This window comes from Protopterus annectens, chromosome 9.part0 (genome assembly GCF_019279795.1).
Source record: "Protopterus annectens isolate FY-2018-M chromosome 9.part0, PAN1.0, whole genome shotgun sequence".
Taxonomy (NCBI): domain Eukaryota; kingdom Metazoa; phylum Chordata; order Ceratodontiformes; family Protopteridae; genus Protopterus; species Protopterus annectens.
Genome location: NC_056743.1, coordinates 875498826 through 875524625, shown reverse-complemented (window position 1 = coordinate 875524625; position 25800 = coordinate 875498826). Strand labels below are relative to the sequence as shown.

Here is a 25800-nt window from a genome sequence, read left to right as displayed (position 1 = left end):
TGTCTCTTTTCATGTAGTTCAGGGAGGTATGTCTTGGGTTATTCACACCAACATGTACGATGATGGAGTAATATTTGTGCTTGCTGTGGAGAGACCCAAGTGGTTAGTGTATGGCTAGACAAAATTGTGGAATGCTGGGCAGTTTTCAGGTTTGGTTATGATGTTATGTGCCATGGCCAGTTGTTTCAAAGAGAGGAGGTTGGGTAGTTTTAACCAGTTTAGTTTTTGAAGTGCAGTGCAGTAGTGGGATCTATGTGAGAAGTGTGTTGCGAATTTGGCAGTTTTGTTATAGCATGTCTGTAGCCTGGCTAGGTCTGGGGTTTTTTTTGAGGTTTTTTTGGAGAGGCATATAGCAAGGTAGATGAAGATAGATTTTGGCAATGTCTTGTCTAGTGTTGTTTGTTAGGCACTGCTTGGCTCTATAGAGTGAGCCAAGTTTGATGTGGGTCATTTGAATGACTAGTGCAACATGCTTTTCAAATCTAAGATTACTGTTAATGGTGACCGCCAGTAGTGTAGTTTGTGGACCAGGTTCTATTTTGGTATTATTGGCTGAGTAAATAATAAAGGGTGTTGTTTGGATGATTGGCTTTTTGTTGGAGAAGAAAAGTAACTTAGTCTTGTTGGAATTTAGGATTAATTGCTGATTGGAGAGAGAAGTTTGTGTCCGAAAAAGCTTTTTGGGTTATTGCTTGAAGTTGAGACGGGGTGGGAGCAGAGCCGATTCGAGTTGAAGCATCTGAATATTGAATTGTGGTTGCTAGATTGGTTGCTGAGTGAAGTTTATTGATGAAAATTGCAAAGGGAACTGGACCTAAGATTAACCCTTGTGGAATGCTGACTGACTGGTAAGTGTGAGGATAGGTAGTATTGCCATTTCACTGCTTGTTGCAGGTCTGTAAGATAGCTGTGAAACCAAGAGACAGTAGAGTAAGATAAATCTAATGATGATACCTCATTTTTTTGATGCGATACCATATTGAATGTTTAGGACATGTCTAAAAAGATGGCTGCAATTTGTTGCCCATCATTTTTTAGATGAATAATGCTGTTAGTGAAGCTTAATACTGCAGTAGTAGTACTACTATGCATGGACCTAAAGCCATGCTGGGAGTTTATTAGAAGGTTTTTGGAGGTAAGATAGTCCATTAAATGGGAGTGGATGCATTTTTTGAGGATTTTTGCTAATGGTAAGAGAATAGCTATTCGTCTGTAGTTGAGAGGAAATTTCTGTTGAAGAGAAATGATACTGGAAATTTTGAGGTTTAGACTTCTAGCGCTGAGTAGCATAACACTTAGGATGCATTTGCTAGCAGATGTTATGGTGGTAAATTTGTCTTCAGGGCATTGCCTAAAAAAGGAGTTTGGTAGTTGATTAGTTGCTAGGGTTGTGGGTTTTAGTTTATTTAGTAGCTGATGATCAGAAAAGATTTTCGTGTGTGTGTTTTATTTATGCCTGTATCAGGTGTAGAGCAAACATCAACCACTACTACCATATGAATACATTTTCATAAAAAGAGTCAAAACTACATGGGTCTATATCATATTGTCAAACTTACTTTGTTGAAACCCCTTTGCGGAACAGTCATTCTAGTGAATATTTTCCTAGGAAAAAACGCAGTGTCCCATGATTGGGAATTTGCCCTTTTCCCCACTGTATTGCGATCTCTGAGTTGGAATATTTATTTGAGGGGGGGGCTGCACCCGCCACCTGAGTGGGTTTTAAATTTTGTGTTTTTTGTGACGATCGGTAGTTGGACTACTGTTTCTTTCCCTGGGAAAATATTCACTAAAATGATATTTGACAAAAAGGGGTTTTACCAAAGTAAGTTCGGCGAAGAGGTATTTGATAAGTAGTAAGTTCGACAGTATGATGTAGACCTATCTGCACTTGTTTATTAACTTAATCATTTATAAGTCATTTTTTGGGGGAGAGGACAAAGCTCCGCACATCCCAATGTGTACAGCGTGTGCAGTGCTGTGCTACCTGCACTCCCCTACCATAAATAGTACAATGCCAAGTGCACACTTCTCATAGTAAAGAAGATCCCCTCCCATGCAGTAATCTTATTCTTGGGTAAGGGTATTTCAACCAATTATGCATTACCAGGCAGCTGTTTTTGTGGAGAATGACTGGTGCCATCCATATCTACTGACCTTAAGTATGGGATCATCTTTTTGTAAGACTTTTTATTTTCCTGTCCGTAACCTGCTTGATGTATTGGATTTGCATTTTCTACATCTGTGAGCTGATGTCTGGTTCTAAATTCCCATTATTACCTGTTTTGCATAATTGCTGTGTGTGTTGGTTACACAGAGTGTAAGTGGTGAGAAAAGAGAAATTTTATGTTTTCACATTTTAAACTCTAGTACCTGTTGTCGTCATGGAGATCTGGTCCCCTCAGTACACATATTCACCCCATTTCATCTTTCTGTCATCACTCTTTGCAATAGCTGTTGCATGTATCTCATTACGGTTATACCAGAAACTGTTTTTATGGAGTTTTTCATTCCAGTTAGGCAACAGTCCTTTAATTCAGTCAGTATTTCTGTTAAATGATTAACTGCTCAATCTCAGTTTCACTCTGTCCTTTGTTCTGTCTGTATAGGCCTTAATATTATTAGTTAATGCTGTTGTCTCAGTCTGTGCAGAGTTATTCCAACAGAGTTTGATGTCTAATGTTTTGTTGATAATTTAAGCTTGTGAGGCTGGGGTTGAGGAAAGAAGAAATTGAGTAAAAACAACTGTATTATATTGCTAGTGGTATTTTATAACCAGTGATGAAATGGGAGAATTTCACCGTGTCTGTTCTGCCGTCACAGGATTGTTACACTGCTGCTGTGTAATGCAGCACTGTAGCGTCAACATGGGACAGGCTTCATTTGTTGTCTCTTCATTGCTTTAATTTGCTGCTAAGTTTAATAACTTGAGTGATAATGTTACAAATATACTTTTTTAGTTTGCTAGTTAATACATTTTTGCATATCATGCATGGTAGAATTTATTAGGGCATTTTTTTGTGATTTATAGCCAGAACATCCAAATCCTGGCACCCCTTACCCAGGAACATTGCGGATTGCTTTTCTTCCTGACAGTCCAGAGGGAAACAAAGTTGCAGGCCTTTTGAAGAAGGCCTTTGATCAGCGACTGACCTTCACAATTGGAACTTCGATGACAACAGGTCAAACCAATGTTATAACATGGAATGACATTCATCATAAAACCAGTGGCTGGGGAGGCCCCAGATTGTAAGTATTAAATGTTATCATAGCTCCTGTTTGTTCTGAACAACTGTCTTACATAATATAAATATGTGGCCTTTGCAATGCAAATATTGATATGGCAGTTTGATGTTACTTATAGTGTAAATATGTGTATGTATACATGCTTGTGTATTGTAAAGAACACTGCAGGTACAGCAAATTTTGTGTTCTGCTTGGACAGTGCACTGTTAGGTCTCCTACCTATGACTGCTTTTGTGTGAGGGTCTGAAGGAAAGAATGGTTTGCTGTGTGTATATTGCAGCCAGTTTCAGGAAATGTCATAGGAGGTTAATGTCTGGTTCTCTCTCGGGTCTGTAATAGCTAGGTAAAGATGTTTTACTACAGAACAGCTTTTAGTATATTTTGGCATTATACGTGAGTATTTTTTTTCTGTAAAGGCCAGCAGATGTTGCAGTTCTTTTTTTATCTGCTAGTAATATTAGTTGCTGTGCATGGCCTTACCATGAACAAACACTCTGAAGTAAAACTGTTTAACTTGCTTCAAACATGTTTTAAAACAAATGATATCAGGAAAGTATAACTAACTAAAAAACATATTATTCATCAGCCTGTCATGAACCCTGTTAATTCTCACGTGGACATAAAAAAGCTAAATCCAGCAAACATTTGTGTACAAAAAAAAGCTCTTGAGGTTCACTGCCTGTAGACACATCTAGCACCTTTAATATGTCTAACATTCAGGAGCATAGCTCAGAGGGTTGAAGCTTTGAGCTGTAATGATCATCATCCTATAGACCAGATAGTCTTTCTTTCAGTTTTCACCTTCATGCCATGCAGCTCTGAATATGTCCTTTAAGCAGAATGTGCTTTTAGTTTGCCCCTGGAAAAAATGTGTCCAATGAGTATTACTCTGTTAAATTGAATAAAAGCACGTATCACTCTTGTAGTGTGTAGAACTCCACATTTATGCTCTGAAATCAAGGAGAAGATAAACTTATTAAATGCTTCCCTATCACAAGACTGTATCTTAATAGCAGTTGGGGTGATTAACGAAATCTTGTTAAAGACACCCTAAGTGCTGTTAAGATTGGAATTCACGCTAGGGACTAAGAGCAGACCGTGCCAACTGGCAAAGAACAGTGTCAAAAGGTAACACTGCCTTTAAAAGCTGTTAGACACTTTGTTCTGTTACACACAGATTTTGAAAGATATTAGAATTTCAGCCTGCCACACTAGTAAAGTTTTTGTTTTTCCACACTAATAAAGCCTGCCAGAACAGTGTCTTAACAGCTTTCAGAAGCTTTTTTACCTACTGCCAGTAAAGCACTTCATTTCTACAAGCACTACCTCTTAACTGTCCCCGTCATGCTGAATTATCCCAGGTTTTGCCTCATGTTTTTGCCCTGTCTGTTGTAAGACTTTTGCTTTTCTGATAAGTCACTGAGGATTATAGTCAGTAAAGACAACCATTAGAGTTTCATACTTTATATTGTTCAAAAAAATGCATGTTGATGCAACACCTTTTCTTTTAACTTTTAATTGAATAAAAGCAATATTTAAAAACTGTCCGTAATATTTATCCTTTATTCCACCCATTTTTTGGATTTGTCCAGATTTCTTAAGCAAAAAAGTTGAGAGGTATGCTGTTGTCTGTTTTACAGCACTCGCAAAGTGGTTTACTAATTTTCAAGCCAGTAAAACATACTGGGTGCCTACGATTTCTCTTTTTTTCTGTAAATGGTAGCACATGGAGTAAATAAAGCTCCATGTACTACAGCTTTCAACCTGATTGTCAAGACTCACCTTTTGAACTTCACTGCTGAGTTGTATTTATTGACATCGATGTCTTGAACACCTAGTAAGCTGGTTATGATCAGAGACCCAGTCATAATGCTGTATGTTACATACTTGTCATATATTTTACATTTGCAATCCATAAGCATTTTGAATGGTTTGCTCCAGCTGTACTGGAAGTTGAAGATGTGCTTTAAGTCTCTATATTTAAAGTCAGCACATGGGTTCAGCTGCGATACATCCGGTAGGGTCCTGTCAAGACCTAGTGAATCATGACTGGTTCAGGGATTTATCAGGTTGTTGGCAATGGCATTTGTGTGTTCCTACTTTTGAGTTTTTTTTGCCCCCCCACCTGCTGACCATCGGACTGTCTTTTGGTCGACTGGTCTTTTCATTCGCAAAACCGTAGGATAAGAATTGACTTGAGAGGAGCCATCATTTAAGCAGGGTTAGCTTTTATTTTCTTTTTTCTTTTTATGCAGTCTTAGAAACCACAGCACACGCCATGTAACAAATCAGTGTGTTGTTTTTTTATTGCATGCAGTGGATATCATCAAAGACTTCCACAAGTGATGTAACCTCACAAGACAGCCATGTTTCCCTTGAAGTTAGTGCTCTGTGGGGTCTGCAGTCTTCATGATGGATTCAATCATGGGAATGTGCATCTCAGACGTGCTCCCACACCCTCCCCAAGGAAGGTTGAGCCAGTAACACTACATCATTCCTATCTTCCCCATTGCCAGCTCCAGGAGGCACCTGAGCCACTAATCAAACCTGGATCACCTAGGTTGTAGTCGGGTCTTTATCCCTATATGCTGATGGATCTGGCTTACTTCCTGGTTTGTTGATATTGCTTATATGTAAGCATATATAAAGACTTCAAAATCATGAAATTTGAAGTAAACAGAAAATAAACATTTCAGTTTACTTCATGGTTGTACATCATCAGAGTTAATATTTTCAGATAAAAACTCTTTAAGGGATGCAGGGGAGGAGACCCATCAGAAAAATATTTTTTTATTTGTTTGGTGACGTAAGATATGTTTCATGATTAATTTTCTTCTGTGGGTTTAGTTGTTGATACTTTGGTTAAAATGTTGTTAGCATTCAGTTAAATCACTATGGATCTATTCAAATGACTATTCTGTGCCCCAAATTTGTATAAAACTAGTGCGCTAATGTGCAAATTGCTAGGTAAAGCTCTACTGTGATCATTTTGGAATTCTTGGGTTAGCATTTGCACATTTCATCTTTTGCTGCTGTTTTGTAATATTTTTACTTCAAATTAGTTGTTTTATTTAAATTTCTGGATTTCTTTTTTTTTAATTCTTGGTTAGAGCTTGTAGCTGCCAATTTGTGATTGCAAATGGAGTAATTCTATTTGAATTTTGTGAGGAGCTGAATAGTAGTATTGTTATTCAAGGAAAACAAAGCCTAAACAAAGTTTAATTTGCGTAAGCTAGCTGCCAGGTAAAATGCTATATGACCATTTTGGATTTTTCCCACTCTCTCCACCTTGTCCTTTAATAGGATTTTAAAACCAGTCACTCATGAGTTGCCTGTCCCTTGAGTTAAGACTGACTTTGCAAGTTTTCCAGTCTTATTTCATCTGTTCATACTAGTGAGCATTACAGTATCCTGTTTTGAAGGCCGTCCCGTAATACTACTGATAAAACTTCATTTATTGTCCATTTGATATCTTCCCACCTATTAGATACACATTTCTATACCTGTACCATCAAACCTCCCTTTCAGATTATTTTTAAAATCTGCAGCATCTGGGATGAGACTATTGCTCATTAGAGAACCTTCAGACTACTGATTATGAACCAGCTGATCGTCTCTCTTGCTCCTGATGAGAGAAGAGATAGGAAGACAGTGAAGACCATGATTCCTAGACTTTCTAGAGATGACAGATAGCCAGAGAGCCTGCTGACTGCTTTTCAGGCGTCAGCTTGAGGATAGTGCTACTGTTGTTTTCCTGGTTGTAGAAGGAGCAGAGGGACATGGATTAATAAAAGTTCCTGATTGGGCAGTGACTGTGACTTCCCCATTTAGCCTGGTTATGAATAGATGCATCAAGGAGTATGTTCCCATCTGTAGTAAGGGTAATGGTAAATTCAGAAATGGCAGAATTCCTATGTAAACAAGATTTACAAGAAAAAATAATGAACTTCTGGCTATTTATAACAGATTACTGTGCTTCAAAATGAAGGGGATTTAAAAATAAGTAAAAACCTCAAGCATGTCATCAAGATGTGCAAGGTAGATGTGAACTCAAGATGTTCTTCATATTGGTCACTGCTGCGGTAACCTAAACTAGATGGGTTTTATACTGCAAGGGTATAACAGCTGGCCAGATTCCAGAGCTTCAGGGCACCTTCCATGCACATAAAGCGTTAGTCAGCTTAAGCTGATCTGACTAAAAAGGCAGATTTGGGTGCTAGGCTCTTCAGAAATTTCCTGCTGCCTAAGAGTATGCTTCCCTAAGGCGTTTAAGGATCAGTTGTCAGCTTGTGCTGTTCCTTTACTGGGCAGCTAAGTTCCCTTTAAGGAAAAAACTTGATTTAAAAAAAATGTCTGTTATATAACACTTTCATATTCAGAAAAGTTATTTTAAAGCTAGGAGTTTGTGGTTTAACGGATTCTCTTGAGACTGTATTGTACTTTAAATAGGAACGCCATTTTTTTCCTGTCAGTTTAAAAGTTGTGTAAAGTATTTAAAAACATTTTTTTCTGTAGGGAAATTGTGTTTATTTTAGTATTTGGGACTGGCAAAGTGTTTAAAAGTGTTTTTTTACTGTGTTTTCTGTGAAAGGTGACTTTTAAAGACTTTATTTTTTTACCAGCTTTAGCTTTTGCAGCTTGGAGAAGAGGCACCATTTTGGGCTTGACCATGGAGCATACTTTTAGCCCCATGGTCAGTCCTTTATTACAGCCACAAAAAGAAAAGTTAAGCAAACAGCCTTTGCCACCACAGCAGACCAGTAATTTGCCTCACCTGCAGGTGGGTAACACTGCTGTAGTTGTACCTCAGACCACTCATATTTGTACTCCATATCCCTCTGTTATAGCAACTACAACCACTGTAGACCCAGGGATTAGCTCTATCCTATGTGACTGTTATGGACCCCTCAGTGGCAAGTGAGAGCTCGTCTTGTCGGTCTAGTAGAGGGAAAAGGGAAGACTTCCCTGTTGTGTCAGAATGTTGTGCCAATTTTTGGGGAAGCTGCTGCTGCTATTAACTACACTGTTGGCCGCATTTTTCCTTTCAAAAAGAAACCGAAAGCTAAACATGGATCTACTCCTCCTCAAATTTCCTTGGATGGGAGTAATTTACTGGGTCTGGCTCAGGGTTTACTTCAGGCAATTGATCCTTATAAAACAGTTTCTGCTGAAAGAGAGAGAGATACCTCTTTTCTGGAAGAGATTCAAGATTGTGAATCTGGACAGGAAGATGAATGGACAGATAAAGGGCTTTCTCCTCAGCTTCACGAGTCGCACTCAGGAGAACTAAATTTCTGATACTCTGTGGGGGATTCTCTTTCTCTGAAGCTATCTCCAGAATGTCCTAGTGTTTTCGGTGGGATAAGACTGAGGTTTCTCAACCCCTCAGAAAATACAGATTTCCAGGACCTTCACCTATTCCTCCAGTTCTGTCAGCTTTGGATGATGTATGTTTGGGTGTGTTTGTTACTGCATGCAATTTTCTGGATAGTCAGCCATCTGCTCAAAAAGTCAGATAGAATGTATAAAGTTCTTATTGCTTTAGGTAATCCTATTGCTGACAAACTTTAGTTAATTCCAATCCTACACATTCTGATAAGGAGGGGAAGGTTATTGATAAGTATGAGAAAAAGTGTGTGCTTCTGCAACTTTGATTTTCAGAATTTTGAATTGTCAGGCTCATATGTTAAGGTTTATTCTGACTAATTGTGAAAGCATTGGGAATGTTTAGTCTGTCGTTTCTTCTTGTAAGGAAACATCTGCTTTAAAGAATGTAGTTTCTTCTGTTGCATAAGTAACTATTCATTGTTTACAGTATGTGTATGATTCAGTTGATACTTCAAGGACTTTGGCCACTGGTATTGTGTTGAGGAGATTTGCCTGTCTGTGTTCTCAGAACCGTCCAGATGTTATAAACGAGCCTTTAAATTCTCCTTTGGATAAAGATTCAGTTTTTGGCACCTGTATTGCAGAGATCATCAGGAAGTTTGATAAAAGGGGTAAGGTGATAGGGATTCTCTAACCCTCATCTAGTTTTGAAAACAAAATAAACAGTCTCAGGAAGATGCAGGTAAACAGACACGTAAGAAATTACAAGGGAGTTTCAAATAGAATTCAGGAACCCCTCAAAACCAGGGGCAGTCCAGAAATGACTATTTAAGAGACCTTGTCCTCACCTTCCACTGTGGCAGTCCATTTTTTCCTTCCAGAAAGTCTGAATCTCCACTTTTCTGTTGGGCAACAGATAATTGCAGACCAGTGGGTTCTGAAGATCATTAATCAAGGTTACAGATGGCAGTTGGAGGAAATTCCTCCTTTGCAGGAGGAGTTCTTCCTCATCCACCACACCAAACACTTTTTACACCTGTTGTTTGTCGCATGCTGTCCCAGTGAGTAATACAACCATTTCCTCCTTCCCATTTGGGAAGAAGTTTTTATTCAAGGATGTTTTTAGTACCAAAGAAAGAACTAACATGCAGACCAGTTCTGGATATTTCTTTCCTAAACATATTTGTGACAGTGCCCTAGCTCAAAATGCTGCCACTTCACAACCTGTTGCCTGTTCTTCCTCATTCAAATTTCGTAGTAACTGTAGATTTAAAAGATACTTATCACATCCCTATGCCTCCAGACTTGAGGTGTTTCTTAAAATTCTCTGTGTCTAAATTAAACTATTGATGTTCATCGTGTTTCACTGTTGCACTCATTACTCTTGGGTTATCCTGCTGGCAGGCTACCCGCAGTCGGCCAGAATTCCAAAGTCTAGGTCCAGAGTCGGTTGCTGTCGCCTCTTCCCTGACGTTAGTGCGCCAGGGGTATAAAAGATGCAGCCGACGTCATTTTCTTCAGTCTTTCTTACCACGCGGTGCCCGAAGCAAAAGCAGTTCGCAAGTGCCGGTCGGCTGAATCCTGAGATTTTCAAATCTGAATTTCAGAACCGAAGTCTTCATTAAAGCTAAGTACTCCATTGGGGAAACTTTTTTCTTGCTCCAGACCGATGTCAGAAAAAGTTAACAATTGTATTTCTTGTGGGAAGCAAATACCTCATAAGGATTTTCACTCTTACTGTATCCCTTGCCTAGGCCCTGATCACAACATTGCTAGCTGTCGGTTTTGTGCTAGATTCAACCAACGCACTATCAAGCGTCGGTTCAATTTTGCATTTCATTACTTTGGCTGAAGATTTAATTATATAATGCTGGTGGAACAGCTGACAGCCGGAGTTTACAAAAAACTCAAGGACAAGGATAGGCATCCGAGGTCCAAAACTGATGACGAAACCTCTTCTAGGCCAGTTCTCAGTGAGGCGCTTTCGCAGCCCCTGGCGCCCGCTACCTCAGAGCCACCGGCCGCTACCGACTCCCACTTGGAGCCGAATGGGCCTCTGGATACTCACGGTATTGGACACTCAGAAATCAATCCCTCAGATGGGTCCGGAGCCGGTGAGTAGGCATCGGCTTCTGAGGGTGTCTTCAGACCTACACAACTATATGTTAAGCAATCTTCAGCTTCAAAGACAAAGACTAAAGCATCTCTAAAGACAAAGAAACAAGTTTAGCATTCTCCTACTCAGACTTCCATGCCTAAAAAACAGATTCTCAAAATGGCCGAAGACTTAATTACTTTGATCAGGGGCTCCCATCCCCCTCCTGATAAGAGGCCTAGGCAAGAAACAGATTGATTCTTCTGATCAGGTATCTATTTCCTCTGATTCCTCTTCTGAACAGGATTACTCCATGCTTCCCTATGAGGATTCTGATGCTGAAGAATCCATTCCTTCAGCCTCTCCTCCTGAGGACTATTCTTTTGGGGAAACACTGCATACTATGAGGGAGCATTTCCAGTGGGAGAGCCAAGATTATTCTGAGTCTTAAGAAAAGGCTCAGAGACTTCCTGCTTCTTCCTCAGCACAGACCCCTTGCTATTCCACCTGTTCTAGACATTGTAGATGATGTATTTTCAGAGTCCGGACTGTCCCCTGACTCTTTACCCCCTGCACCTGCTAAGCCAGACAGATACTACAGGGTCCCGGATTCTCATAAATTCCTATATAAAAACCCCGCAGCTGACCCTGAAACTATTTCTCAGGGCCCCAAGGGGGTTAAAGCTTCCACTGCAAAAAACCCTGTCCCCTCTGATAGAAATTCTAGGGCTCTAGACACATGGGGGAAAACGTTTACACTTCTGCCAATTTGGCTGTAAGGGCTTTAAATTGTCAATTTCATATGCTTAAATAGCAATATTTAATGTCACTACTTAAACAGAAAATGTTGACAAATACTGAATGTTCAGAGAACAAGGAATTGCAGGATTTATTGCATGCAACTGAACAAGTGGGAAAGCATACTTTGCAGTGTGGTTATGATTCACTGGAGGCCTCTTGCAGGGCTGCTGTTACAGGTTCTGTTATGAGAAGGCATGCTTGGTTAAAGGAACAAAATCTGCTTGATCATGTTAAAGCAAAATTATTAGATGCACCATTACAGCATGATACTTTGTTTGGTACTAAAGCAGAAGAGGTGTTAAAAAAAATGGAGGATAAAGCAAAATCCATGCAGTCAAGGATTTCTTACAGGTACAGCCACCCAGGTTTAGCATGAACTGGCCTTCTAAAAATTGGTCCTTTCCAGTCTCAGACAGACCACAAAGAGGCAGATACAGGCATCCAAGAGGCAGATCTCAGCCCCAAGGCTCATACAGGCCTAAACAATGGGGTGCTCCTACCTCCAAAAGCGGAGAAGACAAATCACAGCCTTACAGGAAACATTCCCAATGACTTTCCTCTACCAGTTCCAAGCAGTTTTCTTTTGACAGCCCCCTTAGGGGGAAAACTAGCACTTTTTTCATCAAATTGGCAAATGGTTACCCAAGACAAATGGGTCTTGAACATAGTGTCCCAAGGCTACAGGTTGCATTTTCACACTCTACCAAGGTCAAAGGGCATGCCAGACCTGCCACACAATCAGTGGGCAGAGACACAAAAGCAAATTACATGAGGGCCATTCAGCAAGTACCATAACAAGAGCAGGGGCAAGGATTTTACTCCAGACTTTTCCTAGTACCCAGGAAGGACAAAACCTGGAGACCAATTCTGAACCTGTCTATACTAAATACGTTTCTGGAAGTTCCAAAATTCATGATGTTGACTCTTCAGCAGCTACTGCCCATGCTAGGCAAGAGGGCTTGGCTCGTAACTTTGGACCTAAAAGAGGCATACCTGCATGTCCCAATCAGACAGTCTTGCGGGAGATGCCTCAGATTCATAGCTGGCTCAATGCATTACCAATTCTCTGCACTTCTCTTTGGCTTATCTACTGCGCCCAAGGTCTTTACAAAATGCCTGGCACCAGTAATTGCATTTTGCAGACAAAAAGGAATTCAAATATATCCTTACTTGAACGACTGCCTAATTCAAGCAGAGAACAAAGACACTATTCTAAAGCATCTAGCGTTTGTAAAACAATTACTAATTGGCCTAGGGTACACAGTAAATGAAAAGAAATCAAAACTAGTGCCCTCTCAAGAGATAATATTCCTGGGTGCAAGCTTAAATACAACTGCCCAGATGGCTTATCTCACGCCAGACAAGCAAAAACAACTGACTACTTACTTCAAGAAATTGGCAACAAAAACCCACTTACCTGCAAGGAAAATCCTGCAGGCCTTGGATTTCATGGCATCCTGCATTCTACTAATTCCATATGCCAGACTGCATATGAGGAAACTACAATGATATCTGAAAAGTGTTTGGACTCAGCATTGCCACAGCCTGGAGACAGTAATTGCACTCATTCCCTGCCTATAACAGGAGTTTCGATGATGGGCAGAGGCCTGTCACCACAGCAAGGGTCTGCCATTCAGTTTACCCACAGCCAGACAGACATTGACAACGGATGCATCAGATTATGCCTGGGGGGCCCATATGGCAGTAAAATGTATTCAGGGCACATGGCCTGCAAACCAGGTGCATCTTCACATCAATCAAAAAGAGATGCTAGCTGTTCAAAATGCCCTGACAGCTTTCATGGACCTGCTTCATCCAGGACAATTACTGATAAAGACAGACAACACTACGGTCATGTGGTACATAAACAAGCAGGGAGGTACTCATTCCTACCCCCTCTGCAGGCAAGCAATGACCTTATGGGACACAGCATTGGCTTTTCAAGTTCACCTGCAAGCACAATTCCTGCCAGGAAAAACAAATACTCTGGCAGATGAACTAAGCAGAAACCTCATGGATCCCCACGAATGGAAACTGGATCTACAAGTCTTCAGAATGATGATAAGGAAATGGGGATGCCCAGACATAGATCTATTTGCCTCCCCTCACAACTTTCAATTGCAGAGATTTTGCACAAGGATTTACCACAAGCAAGCATGAAGTGTGGATGCCCTATCATTCAGCTGGAAAAATCTAACAGTTTATGCTTTTCCCCCACTGCCTCTCCTTCCCAGAGTACTCCTAAAGGTCAAACAGGAGAAGCCAAAAATGATTCTGATTGCACCAGACTGGCCACACCATCACTGGTACCCAATCCTAAAGAGCTTGTCTTAAGGTCCAGCATGGATATTGCCTCAAACTTCTCACTTGCTGACCCAACAAAACAATCAGATCCTGCACAGCCAACGCAGGACCTTAAATCTGACTGCATGGCGGATAATGTAGCCATTCAGAAAATGCATCTTTCAAAAGCTGTTATGGATGTTATCTTGGAGGCCAGGAGGCCCAGTACCAGAAAATCTTATGCAGAAAAATGGAAGAGATTCTGTGCTTGGAACCAGGACCAAGGCATTGACACGCCTGTACCAAATATCCCTCAGATTTTACAATACCTAACTGAGATGCTGAACAAAGGCCTTTCTTTCTCATCAATTAAGATTCATGCCTCTGCCATTTCTGCACATTACAATACGGAACCACCTATCTTTTCACATCCTTTAATAAGGCAATACCTCAGAGGAGCCAAAAACATTAGGCCTCCAAGGAGAGCACCAATTCCGGCCTTGGACCTCAATTATGTTTTGGAAAAACTCACACTGCCTCCTTTCGAGCCAGCATCAACAGCGGATATTAAATTCTTATCCTGGAAAACAGCTCTGCTCCTAACCATAACTTCTGCAAGGCGAGTCTCGGAGTTACAAGCACTCATGGCTGTGGAACCTTTCATCATTTTTCATCCAGACAGGGTTTATGCCTAAGGTGGTGTCCAGTGTGGCCCTCAATCAAACCATTCACTTGCCTACCTTTTACCAAAATCCACAGAACAAGGGTGAGAAAATTCTGCATTCTTTGGACATACACAGGCAGTTACGCTTCTACTTGGACAGAACTAAAGCTTTCAGAAAGACTGAGCAACTTTTAGTGTCATATGCTGCAGAATCACAAGGAAAGGCTATCTCAAAACAGACTATTTCTAAATGGATAGGCCATTGCATCCGTTTCTGCTATTCTCAATATGGCAAATCAGTGCTTAAGGGCATTAGGCCTCATTCCACCAGGGCAGCAGCCACTTCAGCAGCCTTCCTCAGAGGAGTACCAACCAAAGAAATCTTTTAGGCTGCAACTTTGAGTTCAGTGCACACCTTTACAAAGCACTACCACTTGCCTCTTTACTCGAAGTCCAGAGCAGGCTTCGCCACTGCAGTTCTGCAGGGCCTCATAGCCTCTCCTAATCCTATTTAGCCCAGCCACCCATCCTCAGCTTTGGGATTCAACCCAAGAGTAATGACTGCAACAGTGAAACACTATGAACATAGTACAGTTGTGTACCTACCATAAATGTAGATGTTCGAGTGTATTCACTGTTGCAGTCCAGGTTACCCACCCACCATCCCCCTTTTCTTTGCTGGGCCTTATCTGCACTTCTCTATCCTATACAACCTTTTTGGTGTATTTGCTTTTAGATGAAGGAAATGTTACTTTTCTGCATGCATTTCTTATTGCTATATTTTTCAGCCTACCTATTTGGGGCACCTGACATCTGGGGCAAGAAAAACTGAAGAAAATGGCGTTGGCTGTATCTTTTATACCCCTAGCGCACTGACGTCAGGGAAGAGGCAACAGCAACCGACACCGGACCTAGACTTTGGAATTCTGGCCGACTGCGGGTAGCCTGCCAGCAGTATAACCCAAGAGTAATGACTGCAACAGTGAATACACTCGAACATCTACATTTATGGTAGGTACACAACTGTACTATTTGCATTTTCTAGTAATTGCTTTTTTGGCAGCCATCATAATTAGACACAGCAAGACCTTACCATGTCTAGGCAATTCCGATTCTATATCATAGCTCAGAAAAATAATTATCGTCACACCAATCTGCCCACCCAGCGTCCCTGACAGTGCATCCAGCAGGGTAATCCTTAAGGTCTGCCAACTCGCCACACTTTGAGAAAATATGTTTACTATTACCTCTTTCTTCCCCATCACACCTCCAACATTTGCTGTCTACCTGAGGGAAAATTCTCCGGAGTCTACTTGGGGCATCAAAATATCTTTGTAAACATTTCCAAGTAAAACTCCTAAATCTTCTAGATTTTGTTGCATATTTGGGAGACATGCATATATCCTCCCATTGTTTCTTTGTGAATTGCTTCTCGAGTCTCTGTTCCCAATCCTTTGTAACCTCCTCTGGTTGATTGTTATAGTTATTATGCAATATTTTATATGCTCTACTAATTATTCCTTTTTTAATGGCAGCTTCTGTTCTAGAGTCTACCAAAAACTCCACTAGTGCTGGTCTTTCGTTTAGAACCCCCTATTTCTTTCTTTTTGCCTATACTTTGATATCAATCCTTGATAAGGAAGGCAGTCTCTAACCTGCAGTCCAGATATGTTCTTGGCGTCTTCCCATTCTGTCATGTTTCCCCCTCTAGTTATTTGCTCCCAATACCTTGGCTTCTTTGCCAGTTTTCTCCAATAAATTCCAGCTCCCTCTTGCCTATTGTCTGTATTCCTAATTGCAGTCATCCCTATTGGCAGAATCTCATTTTTCCATTCCTGTGTTGGCTTAGTTCTTAGGATACTTTCTGCAACTTTGTAGATATAATATTCTATATGATTATTGTTGTTCTCCTTAAAGGCCTACAGCCAAAATCCCTGTCTCTCCTTGTTTCTTGAGCTTCCCCCAGTTTCATCATCATCATCCCTTTCCACTTTGAATTATAATTTTCTGCTTGTGATGCATACCTCTCAGCTGTCTAGATTTTTGCAGAATGTCCACATTTTCCCCATATATTTGGTCTATTCCTCATAAAATTTTTGGTTTTCTAGCAAATCACTCGGATAATCTGAGAACTGAAGTCACTAAATAATGACTTACATTTAAGTTTCAGACTTCAGATTCTTCAGAAAATGTTTATTAATAGAAACCATATTAGTCTAGCAACTTTCTAAGTTTATAAGAGCAATATTTAAAATCTGTCCCTATTTTTTGGGACTTTGCTCCCCCATTTTGTCAGGCTTTGTCCAGATTTCTTGCACTCAGAGGTTGAGAGGTATGGCTGTGTATAAGAGCTTTCGCTGTGTAGCTCTGAAAGTTTAATCTAGTATTTCTGATGATGATGATTGTTTTGTGGATGTGCAAAAAATTCATCAAAATAGGGTCCAGGGATGCCTTTTAATCCAGGCAAAGATCACCTCCTTGAAGTCTGTATGATACCAAGTAGAGAGACAGGGCTTTGAGGTGATCAGCGTAGCGCATTCTGATTATTTTCTGTATTTTTTTTATAAGGCATCAACTGGAACGTCCACAAAGGTTCATGTGTCTGGTCAGGTACATTCCAAAGGGGGCATTATGCTCTATGATGGACTTAATGAGGACCATATATAGTGACATGATGACCTCTCTGGACTTAGATGCCATGTCCTTAATTATAAGCTGAGCAACATAGAAGGATTTTCTTACTACCTTGGGCACATGTTGGTCGAAAGCTAGGTTACTATCTACACGAGTTCCCAGATCCCTGACTAGTGAATCAACTTTTTAGGGTGTTTTACTTATGACATAGTTACCTAGGGTGGCAAACTTCCCTAAAGGTAGTATAATGCATTTCTTGGTATTGAGTTTTAAGCCATGGTTTTGGCACCAAATGTTTGCCTTGGACCTCCCTGAAGGGTGCTCTTGTCTCGGGGGGTGTTAGTCTGCAATCATCTGCGAACTTGGTTAGCTAAAGACCTTGACATTGGCTTTGACACCCAAAAAGTGGGCATAGCACAGAGCACTGGGGGATTCTACTAGTAATTGGACTATTTGTGGAGGTTGTCTCACTGATTCTAACCTCATGTGTCCTATCAGTGATCCAGCTAGCTATCCAGCATGTTGTAAAGGGGTTTACATCTAGTTCTGTAAGTTTGTTGACAATGCCTGAGTGGTGTATTGTATCAAATGCCTTAGCCAGATTTAGGTTGGCAGTATGCTCAGTTTTCCCTAATCCATTTCCTTGGTAACCATCTCAAAGAAGTCCAGATTCAGTAAGTATGACCTTCTGTTGGTAAAGCCAAACAAGGACGGATCCAGTGTCTGGAGGTCTCCTGTGGCCTTGTTGATAATTTCCTTGATAATTCTTTCCATGGCTTTGCAAGTAAGATGAATCAGACTAATGGGTCTGTAGTTTCCAGGCTGTGTTGAAGGTCCTTTCTTATGGGGGTGACCTTTGCAATCCTTCATGCATGTGGCACAAAGCCTATTTTAAGTCTATAGTTAAATAATTACTCCAGGGTTCCTGATGAGTAATGTTTTAGACTATTCAGTAGGCATCCTGGAAAGTTATCAAGGCCCATTGAGGTTGAGTTCTTGGCTTTTGTGAGTACAAGCCAGTACATGCTCCCTAGTTATAGTTGGAGGAGTTATGTTTGAGGCTTATCTTTGCAGTGTCTTTTTCAAAGTGTAAGGAATCTCTCACGTGGGTGAGAGATTTTGCACAAGCTGGGATTCCAAAAGAACATTCAAAATTCCTTCACACAAAATTGTGTTCCTGGAATGTCAGCTAGTCATCTCAGTTCACAGAGCTTTTTTCACACAGGGAAAAACTAGATCTACGTCTACATCTGATTCTAAGGTTTTCCACTCAGACTTCAGTCACTGCAGCAGAATACCTCAGGAGTTTGGGTCTCATGGCATCTGTGATTTTCATGATACCTCAGGGATGACTCCACATGAGAAGGATACAGTGGTGTCTAAAGTCTCTCTGTTCCCAGCACCAGCATCCTTTATCCATTAAAATCCCATTGATGGGTTGTATCAGAAGGGAAATCATTTGGTGGAGACTGCAAATATCCTTAAATCCAGGTATCCCCTTCTCTCCCTGTTACAAAGCAGTCAGTTACCACAGATTCCCCCAACTTTGCTTGGGAAGCAGTTTCAGAAGGGGTAAAAATGCAAGGGGTATGTGATGCCAAGGACAGACATAAGCACATAAATATGAGTTGCTTGCCCTGATCAAGGCAGTCGACTCTCTGAATCATCTTTGGTTGCTGGGACCTCTTCGAGTTGTTACAGATTATACCACAGTCGTGGTATATCAATAAGCAAGGGGAAACCAGGTCGCACCCCCTTTGCAGACTAGCCATTTTAGCTTGGAATACAGCTTCACAGCACAGTCCTACTCTACAGACATCCTACATTCTATCAGAGCAAAATTTTGTGGCAGAGAAACTGAGCAAGACGGGGAGGCCCCCAGAAATGAAAATAAGATTGGGGGGGTCTTCCAAGATTTGCTCCATTTATGGGGAGTTCCTCAAGTAGACTTATTTGCTTCCTCTTTGAACAGTTAGCTGGAAATATTGTGCTCCAGGACTCCATGCCAGAAGGTCTGGAAGACAAATGACCTTTCTTTTCCATTGACAGGAATGTTCATGTATGCTTTACCACCCTTTCCACTGATATCCAGAGTACTTCTGAAGATTTGGAAGGAATTTCCCAAGATTATTGTGGCAATTCTTCCCTTCTTTTGGAAATGGCCAGGGGGATTACCACAAGCTTCCTCACAGACTTTGTCTGCTCACACATGATCAGGGGAGTTTGATATACCCAACCCCAGTCAATTTCAGATGACTGCGTGGATGAAAGGGTCTTAATTCCCTGTATGCTCCTGTTTACTGAGGACATGCAGCAGATACTAATGAAGGCAAGAAAGCCTGCTACCAGAACATCATATATTAGCAAATGAAAGAGTTTTTTAGTTGGAGCCAACAACATAACCAGCACTCATTCAGGAAAAGTTGTTCTCTGGTTTTACAGTATTTGTGTGAGTTTCTGTCTTTTGGCTTTTCTTACTCCTCCTTCAAGGTTCATTTATCGGCCATTTCAGCATTTCTGCCCATGGATCCTCTTGTTTCAGTGCAGTGTCATGTCAAAATGTTTTTAAAAGGGGTTTTGCACAAGAGTCCTCCAAGAAAACTAGTGGCCCCTGCTTGGGGTCATAATTTTGTGTTAGAGAAGCCAACAGCTGCTCCATTTGAACCACCTAACCTGGCTGACACGAGTTTTTTTTTTATGGAAAACCGTTTACTGATTGCTCTGACCTCCGCAGGAAGGGCATCTTGAGTTGCAAGCTGTTATGGTGAGTTGAGCTTACCTCATTTTCCCCAGGGACAGGATTTCTTTAAGAACTAATCCTTGTTTTATTCCTAAAGTGGTATCCAGGATTACTGTAAGCCAAACTATACGTCTCCTAGTATTCTTTTGTGAATGTAAAAATGAGGGAGAAAGGATACTCTATACCTTGAATTTCCACAGAAACTCTGGTACAGTCTGAACAGAACTTAATCTTTTAGATCTTCGTTTTAGTTCATTTCTTGTGAAGGGAAGAAGGGACAGACTGAGTCAAAGCAGGCTATTTCCAAATGGTTCGAGAGCAACAGGACCCGGAACCAAAAGTAAAATAAAATAAAATATTTAATTTCAATGCAAAACGAATACACAACACGTAAAACCAAGCGCTTTCGCTAGACCACTGCCAGGCTTTTTCAAGGAATGAATAGTTGTAGAAACTATCCCTTTACCCTTAAATAACAAATTCCCAGATCACATGAGCACAAATTAATTGTCACCAATTAACTTAAAATCCCCATTAAAATTAATTCAAAAATGTGCATGTTTTTCTCAGTAATATTCAAAATCATTCACCATTACTTACAAAATCAATTATGTTCACAGAACATTATTAAATGTGTAAAAAATAATTTATGGACTAACAATTCTAACCTAAATAAAAATATAAATGTATAACAAAATCTGTACAAGAATAAAAAATCTAATTATTTATTACAACAACCTTAGATCAAAATTAATTCAAAGTGTAGCCCTTCTTAATTTCAAAACACACCCAATATTTATGCTATCATTTAGTCCTGGGGGTCTAGTTGAATCCAATCTAAGTTGCCAATAAAGCTCTCGGTATTCCAGACGGGTCTCCAAACTCCCACCTCTTAAGTCTGGGATGACTTGCTCCAAAACCATAAACCTCAAATTCATATTACAAACTTGGGAATGTTTAAAAAATGCATTACTCTCCTTACCTCTAGAAATGTCATAGAAATGTTCATAAACCCTCCTCCTTAGGGGGCTTTCCTTTTTACCAACATAAAAACTTAAGCAATGCGTAATTAATTAATTAAGTTAATTCTAAGTTCCACACAAAGATATTTAGGAAGCCCACGTTTTCTAATTCATACTTGCATTTTAACAGTGGGCATCCTTTTTATCAAAAAAAGGGCATTATTAAAGGACAGCTTATTAGAGCCTCAAGGATGTCCAGTTCCTTTGAAGGCTTTCTCAGTGAAACCTGTATTCTTAACAATTTGTTTATTGAGAAAGAATATCCTGACCAACTGATTGATGCTATGATTCAGGAAGTATTGGACAATAGGGAATCAAAGTATCCACCTTTATTAGGATCTATATATAAAATGGCTCAAAATGAACAGATGGTAAGCCCTGAAGTTGGGAATAGTTTTATTCACACATTTTCGGGCAATTCACATGAAGTAGAGGCTATTATTCTTAAATATTGGCCTATACTTGGTACAAATGAAGACCTGAAACAAGTGGTTACTAGAGACCCTCATTTTATAAGGAAAAGGGGTATTAATTTGAAAGAACATTTTAAAAGGAAGAATAACTTGAAAGTTAATAAGACCAAGTTAGGCACATATAAGTGTGGCAATTGCAAGCAATGCTTTGCGATGTTGGGCCAGGGTATGTTCCACATACCTGATAGGAAGTGCACAGTTAAATATAGCAAATACAATAACTGTGGTGTAAAGGGAGTGGTTTACCTGGGTATTTGTACGCATTGCTTAAGTTTTTATGTTGGTAAAACGGAAAGGCCCCTAAGAAGGAGGGTTTATGAACATTTCTGTGACATTTCTAGAGGTAAGGAGAGTAATGCCTTTTTTAAACATTCCCAAGTTTGTAATAATATGAATTTGAGGTTTATGGTTTTTAAGCAAGTCATCCCAGACTTAAGAGGTGGAAGTTGGGAGACTCATCTGGAATACAGAAGCTTTATTGGCAACTTAGATTGGATTCAACTAGACCCCCAGGACTAAATGATAGCATAAATATTGGGTGTGTTTTGAAATTAAAAAGGACTAGACTTTGAATGAATTTTGATCTAAGGTTGTTGTAATAAATAATTAGATTTTTTATTCTTATACAGATTTTGTTATACATTTATATTTTTGTTAAGGTTAGAATTGTTAGTCCATAAATTATTTTTTACACATTTAATAATGTTCTGTGAACATAATTGATTTTGTAAGTAATGGAGAATGATTTTGAATATTACTGAGAAAAACATGCACATTTTTGAATGAATTTTAATGGGGATTTTAAGTTAATTGGTGACAATTAATTTGTGCTCATGTGATCTGGGAATTTGTTATTTAAGGGTAAAGGGATGGTTTCTACAAGTATTCATTCCTTGAAAAAGCCTGGCAGTGGCCGGGTGAAAGCGCTTGGTTTTACGTGTTGTGTATTCGTTTTGCATTGAAATTAAATATTTTATTTTATTTTACTTTTGGCTCCGGGTCCTGTTGCTCTTGGATTTATCTGTTTTATTAGTTTGGTTTGATTGGTTTATTTCCAAATGGTTGTCTAAGCCTGTTACTTTTTATTGTACTCATGGCATCAAAACTGTTCCAAACAAGGTCAAGGCCAACTCCACTGGGGCCTTGGCTTCATCTGTGGCTTTTTGGAAAAGGTTGGATCCTAGAAGTATTCTAGATTTAGGAACTCGGTCCTCTGTACATACTTTTACAAAGTTCAATAAACTTGATTCCTTTACCAGGTTTAGAGCAGGCGTTGCTAGGACTGTTCTCCAGGGGCTCCTGGACTCTTCTCCTTCCACCTTCCAAAATTTGTAAACTATGGTAATCTACCCATATAGCTTAGGCTACTGCAGCAGTGATCAATATGAAGACCATAGTGCAGTTATGTAAACAAACTTACCATAACAGTAGATGTTTGAATGATCACTGCTGCAGTAGCTGCTCCTTCCCATCCTCTCTGTTTCTTGATGTGCTATTTTACCAGGGTGTGGACTTTATTTATTTTTTTTGTTAGCGTTGTCTTTTCAGGGCTCAGCCACCCTCTCTTTGTTGACATGAAAACTCTGAATTACTTGGTGCCCAAACCTCTCTTTTATTCAGCTGAAATCATACTAAGGGTTTGGGCATTTGGAAGTAGCCCTGAAGCTTGGAAGCTAGCTGACTGTTGTATCTTTGCAGGATATAACCCATATAACTTAGTCTCCTGCATCTGTGATCATTCAAATATCTACTGTTATGGTATCTACTTATGATAAATGTGCTGTCATTACCAACTTTAAAGACAACCACAAGGATGTCTTTCAAGGATGCATCTGCAGTCCTTACATATGGGTTGTCCTGCCTCAGGCAGCCCTTCGGTCGGCCAGATTCCAAAGTCTGGGTCCGGCGTCGGTTGATGTCGCCCTTTTCCCCGACGTCAGAGCGCCTGGGGTATAAAAGCGTCAGCTGACACCATCTTCCTCAGTCTTTCTTGTCGCGCGGTGCCCGAAGCAGAAGCAGTTCACAAGTGCCGGTCGGCCAGTGATTTCAGCTACCGAAGTCTTCAAAAAAGCTAAGTTCCCCGTTGGGGACTCTTTCTTGCCTCAGCCGATGTCAGATCAAACGGTTAAAGTTAATAATTGTTTAAATTGTGGGAAACAAATACCTCATAAGGATTTCCACTCTTACTGCTTACCTTGCCTAGGCCCAGACCACGACGTCTCGGCCTGTACAGCCTGTGCTTCCTTCAATAAACGCACTCTTAGGCGTCGGGCAGAGTTTGCAGAGGAATATTTTGGGCAAATTTACTGCTATAAAATGCCATCGGAGCTTCCGACAGCTCATTTACCCAAAAAACGTAAGGAGAAGGACCAACACACGCGGTCCGCTATTCCGGCCGACTCCACGCCTAGGCCTACCGCTAGTGTCTTGGTCTCTGCTGAAACCGAATCTCTACCGGTTCCGACCGACGACACCACACAGCCGGTACCTTCGGTACCGGAGGCTTCCACTGGGTCGGTCTTAGAATTACCTTCTGAAACCGGTGCTCCGGAGATATCAGACACCATTTCTATGGATAGAAATACCCCAGCACGTGGGGCAGCCAGGCCTCCTGTATCCATGTCCGTTAAGGCCTTTACTCGGGCTAAAGCTGCTAAACAGCCAAAATCTCTCCCTCCCAAGGCTATTCCTCAGGGATCCTCTACAGGTTCACAACTTTTAAGCTTGGCTGAGGACCTTATCTCCTTAATCAGGGGCTCTCAGCCACACCCAGACAGGGGCTCTCAACCTCCTCCAGGCAAAAGGCCCAGGGTTGAGCAGACAGATCCCCAGTCCTCTGATGAGGCCTCAGATGACTCTGCCCTTTCAGATTACCAGGAGGAGGCTTTTCTGGCCTACAAGGATTCTGATGCAGAGGAATCTATTCCCTCGGCCTCCCCCCTGAAGAGTTGTCCTTTGGGGAGACCCTTCACTCCATGAGAGAGCATTTCAAATGGCAAGGCCAGGAATTCTCTGATTCCAGGAAGAGGTTAAGGACCTTTTTGCATTTGCCTCAGCATAGACCTTTGGCTATTCCTCCTGTTTTAAATGTTATAGAGGATGTGTACACTGAGTCTAGTATTTCCCCAGACTCCCTTCCTCCGGCTCCTGTCAAACCTGACAGGTACTACAGGGTCCCGGACACACATCTATTCCTTTACAAGGGCCACTCGGCTGACCCAGAAACGATTTCCCAGGGGCCTAAAGGGTTTGCAACCTCCACTACTAAGAATCCACTTCCTTCTGAAAGGGAATCCAGGGCCGTAGAGAGATGGGGTAAAAAAGTGTACACTTCTTCCACTCTTTCTGTGAGAGCATTGAATTGTCAGTTCCATATGGTACAGTATCAAGAATATCTGTTAGATGAATTGCATAAAAAACTAACCTCTCCTGAACCCCTAGATTGCAAGGCGCTTCGGGATCTGGTGCATAACTCTCAGCAGGTTAGCAACCATTTTTTGCAGTGTGGTTATGATGCATTGGAAGCTTCATGTAGGTCAGCAATGACAGGAGCAGTCATACGTAGACATGCTTGGCTGAAGGAACAAACACTGCCAGATCATGTTAAAGCAAAGCTTCTGGATGCACCCCTGGAAAAACAAAAGTTATTTGGTTCCACGGCTCAAGAGGTCTTAAAGAAATTTGAGGAAAAGGCTAAGTCAGTACAGACAGTCAAAGATTTTCTCCAGGTCCAACCACCAAGATTCAGCAGAAATTGGCCTTCTAAGAATTGGTCCTTTCCAGACACAGACAGATTTCAAAGAGGCAAAAATAGGTGTGCCAGAGGTAGAGGGCAAGCTAGAGGCTCCTACAGAGGACGTCAATGGCAGCCTCCTAACCAAAGAGGTAGTGCAAGACCTACACCTGCTGCACAAGGACAAACTCAATGACTTGACTTTGACCCCGCCAACCAGGGCTCAATTGGAAGCACCTTTGGGCGGAAAGCTATCTTTATTCTCAGAAAATTGGCACATTATTACAAGGGACAAATGGATACTGCAAATAATAGACAAAGGATACAGATTCCATTTTCATACATTACCAAAAAGACAAGGCATGCCAAATCTGCCACCGAACCAAAGGACAGAGGCTTTCAAGCAAATTTCCAACCTACTGCAAATGAAAGTAATAGAAAAGGTTCCTCTCATAGAACAAGGCCAAGGATTTTATTCCAGACTATTTCTTGTCCCAAGAAAAGAAAAGCAATGGAGGCCTATTCTGGACTTGTCCGCACTAAATACTTACCACATTGTGCCAAAATTCAAAATGCTGACCTTACAGCAACTCCTTCCCATGCTGGGCAAGGGGTCCTGGCTGGTAACTCTAGACCTCAAGGAGGCATACCTGCATGTCCCTATCAGACAAAGTTGCAGAAGACACCTCAGATTTCTTGCAGGTTCAGAGCATTATCAATTCTCAGCATTGCCCTTTGGCTTATCTACTGCGCCCAGAGTATTCACGAAATGCCTGGCATC

General features: G+C 40.9%; 1 protein-coding gene across 1 annotated transcript in view; it reads left to right on the top strand.

Moving 5' to 3' along the window:
• The window catches only part of LOC122811629 (probable E3 ubiquitin-protein ligase DTX3), a 1276614-nt gene that overhangs the window by 1217192 nt on the left and 33622 nt on the right, over positions 1-25800 (top strand). The window contains exon 3 of the mRNA XM_044083604.1: positions 3032-3249. Coding sequence (XP_043939539.1) covers positions 3032-3249 — 218 coding nt within the window. The remainder of the gene's footprint in view (positions 1-3031; positions 3250-25800) is intronic.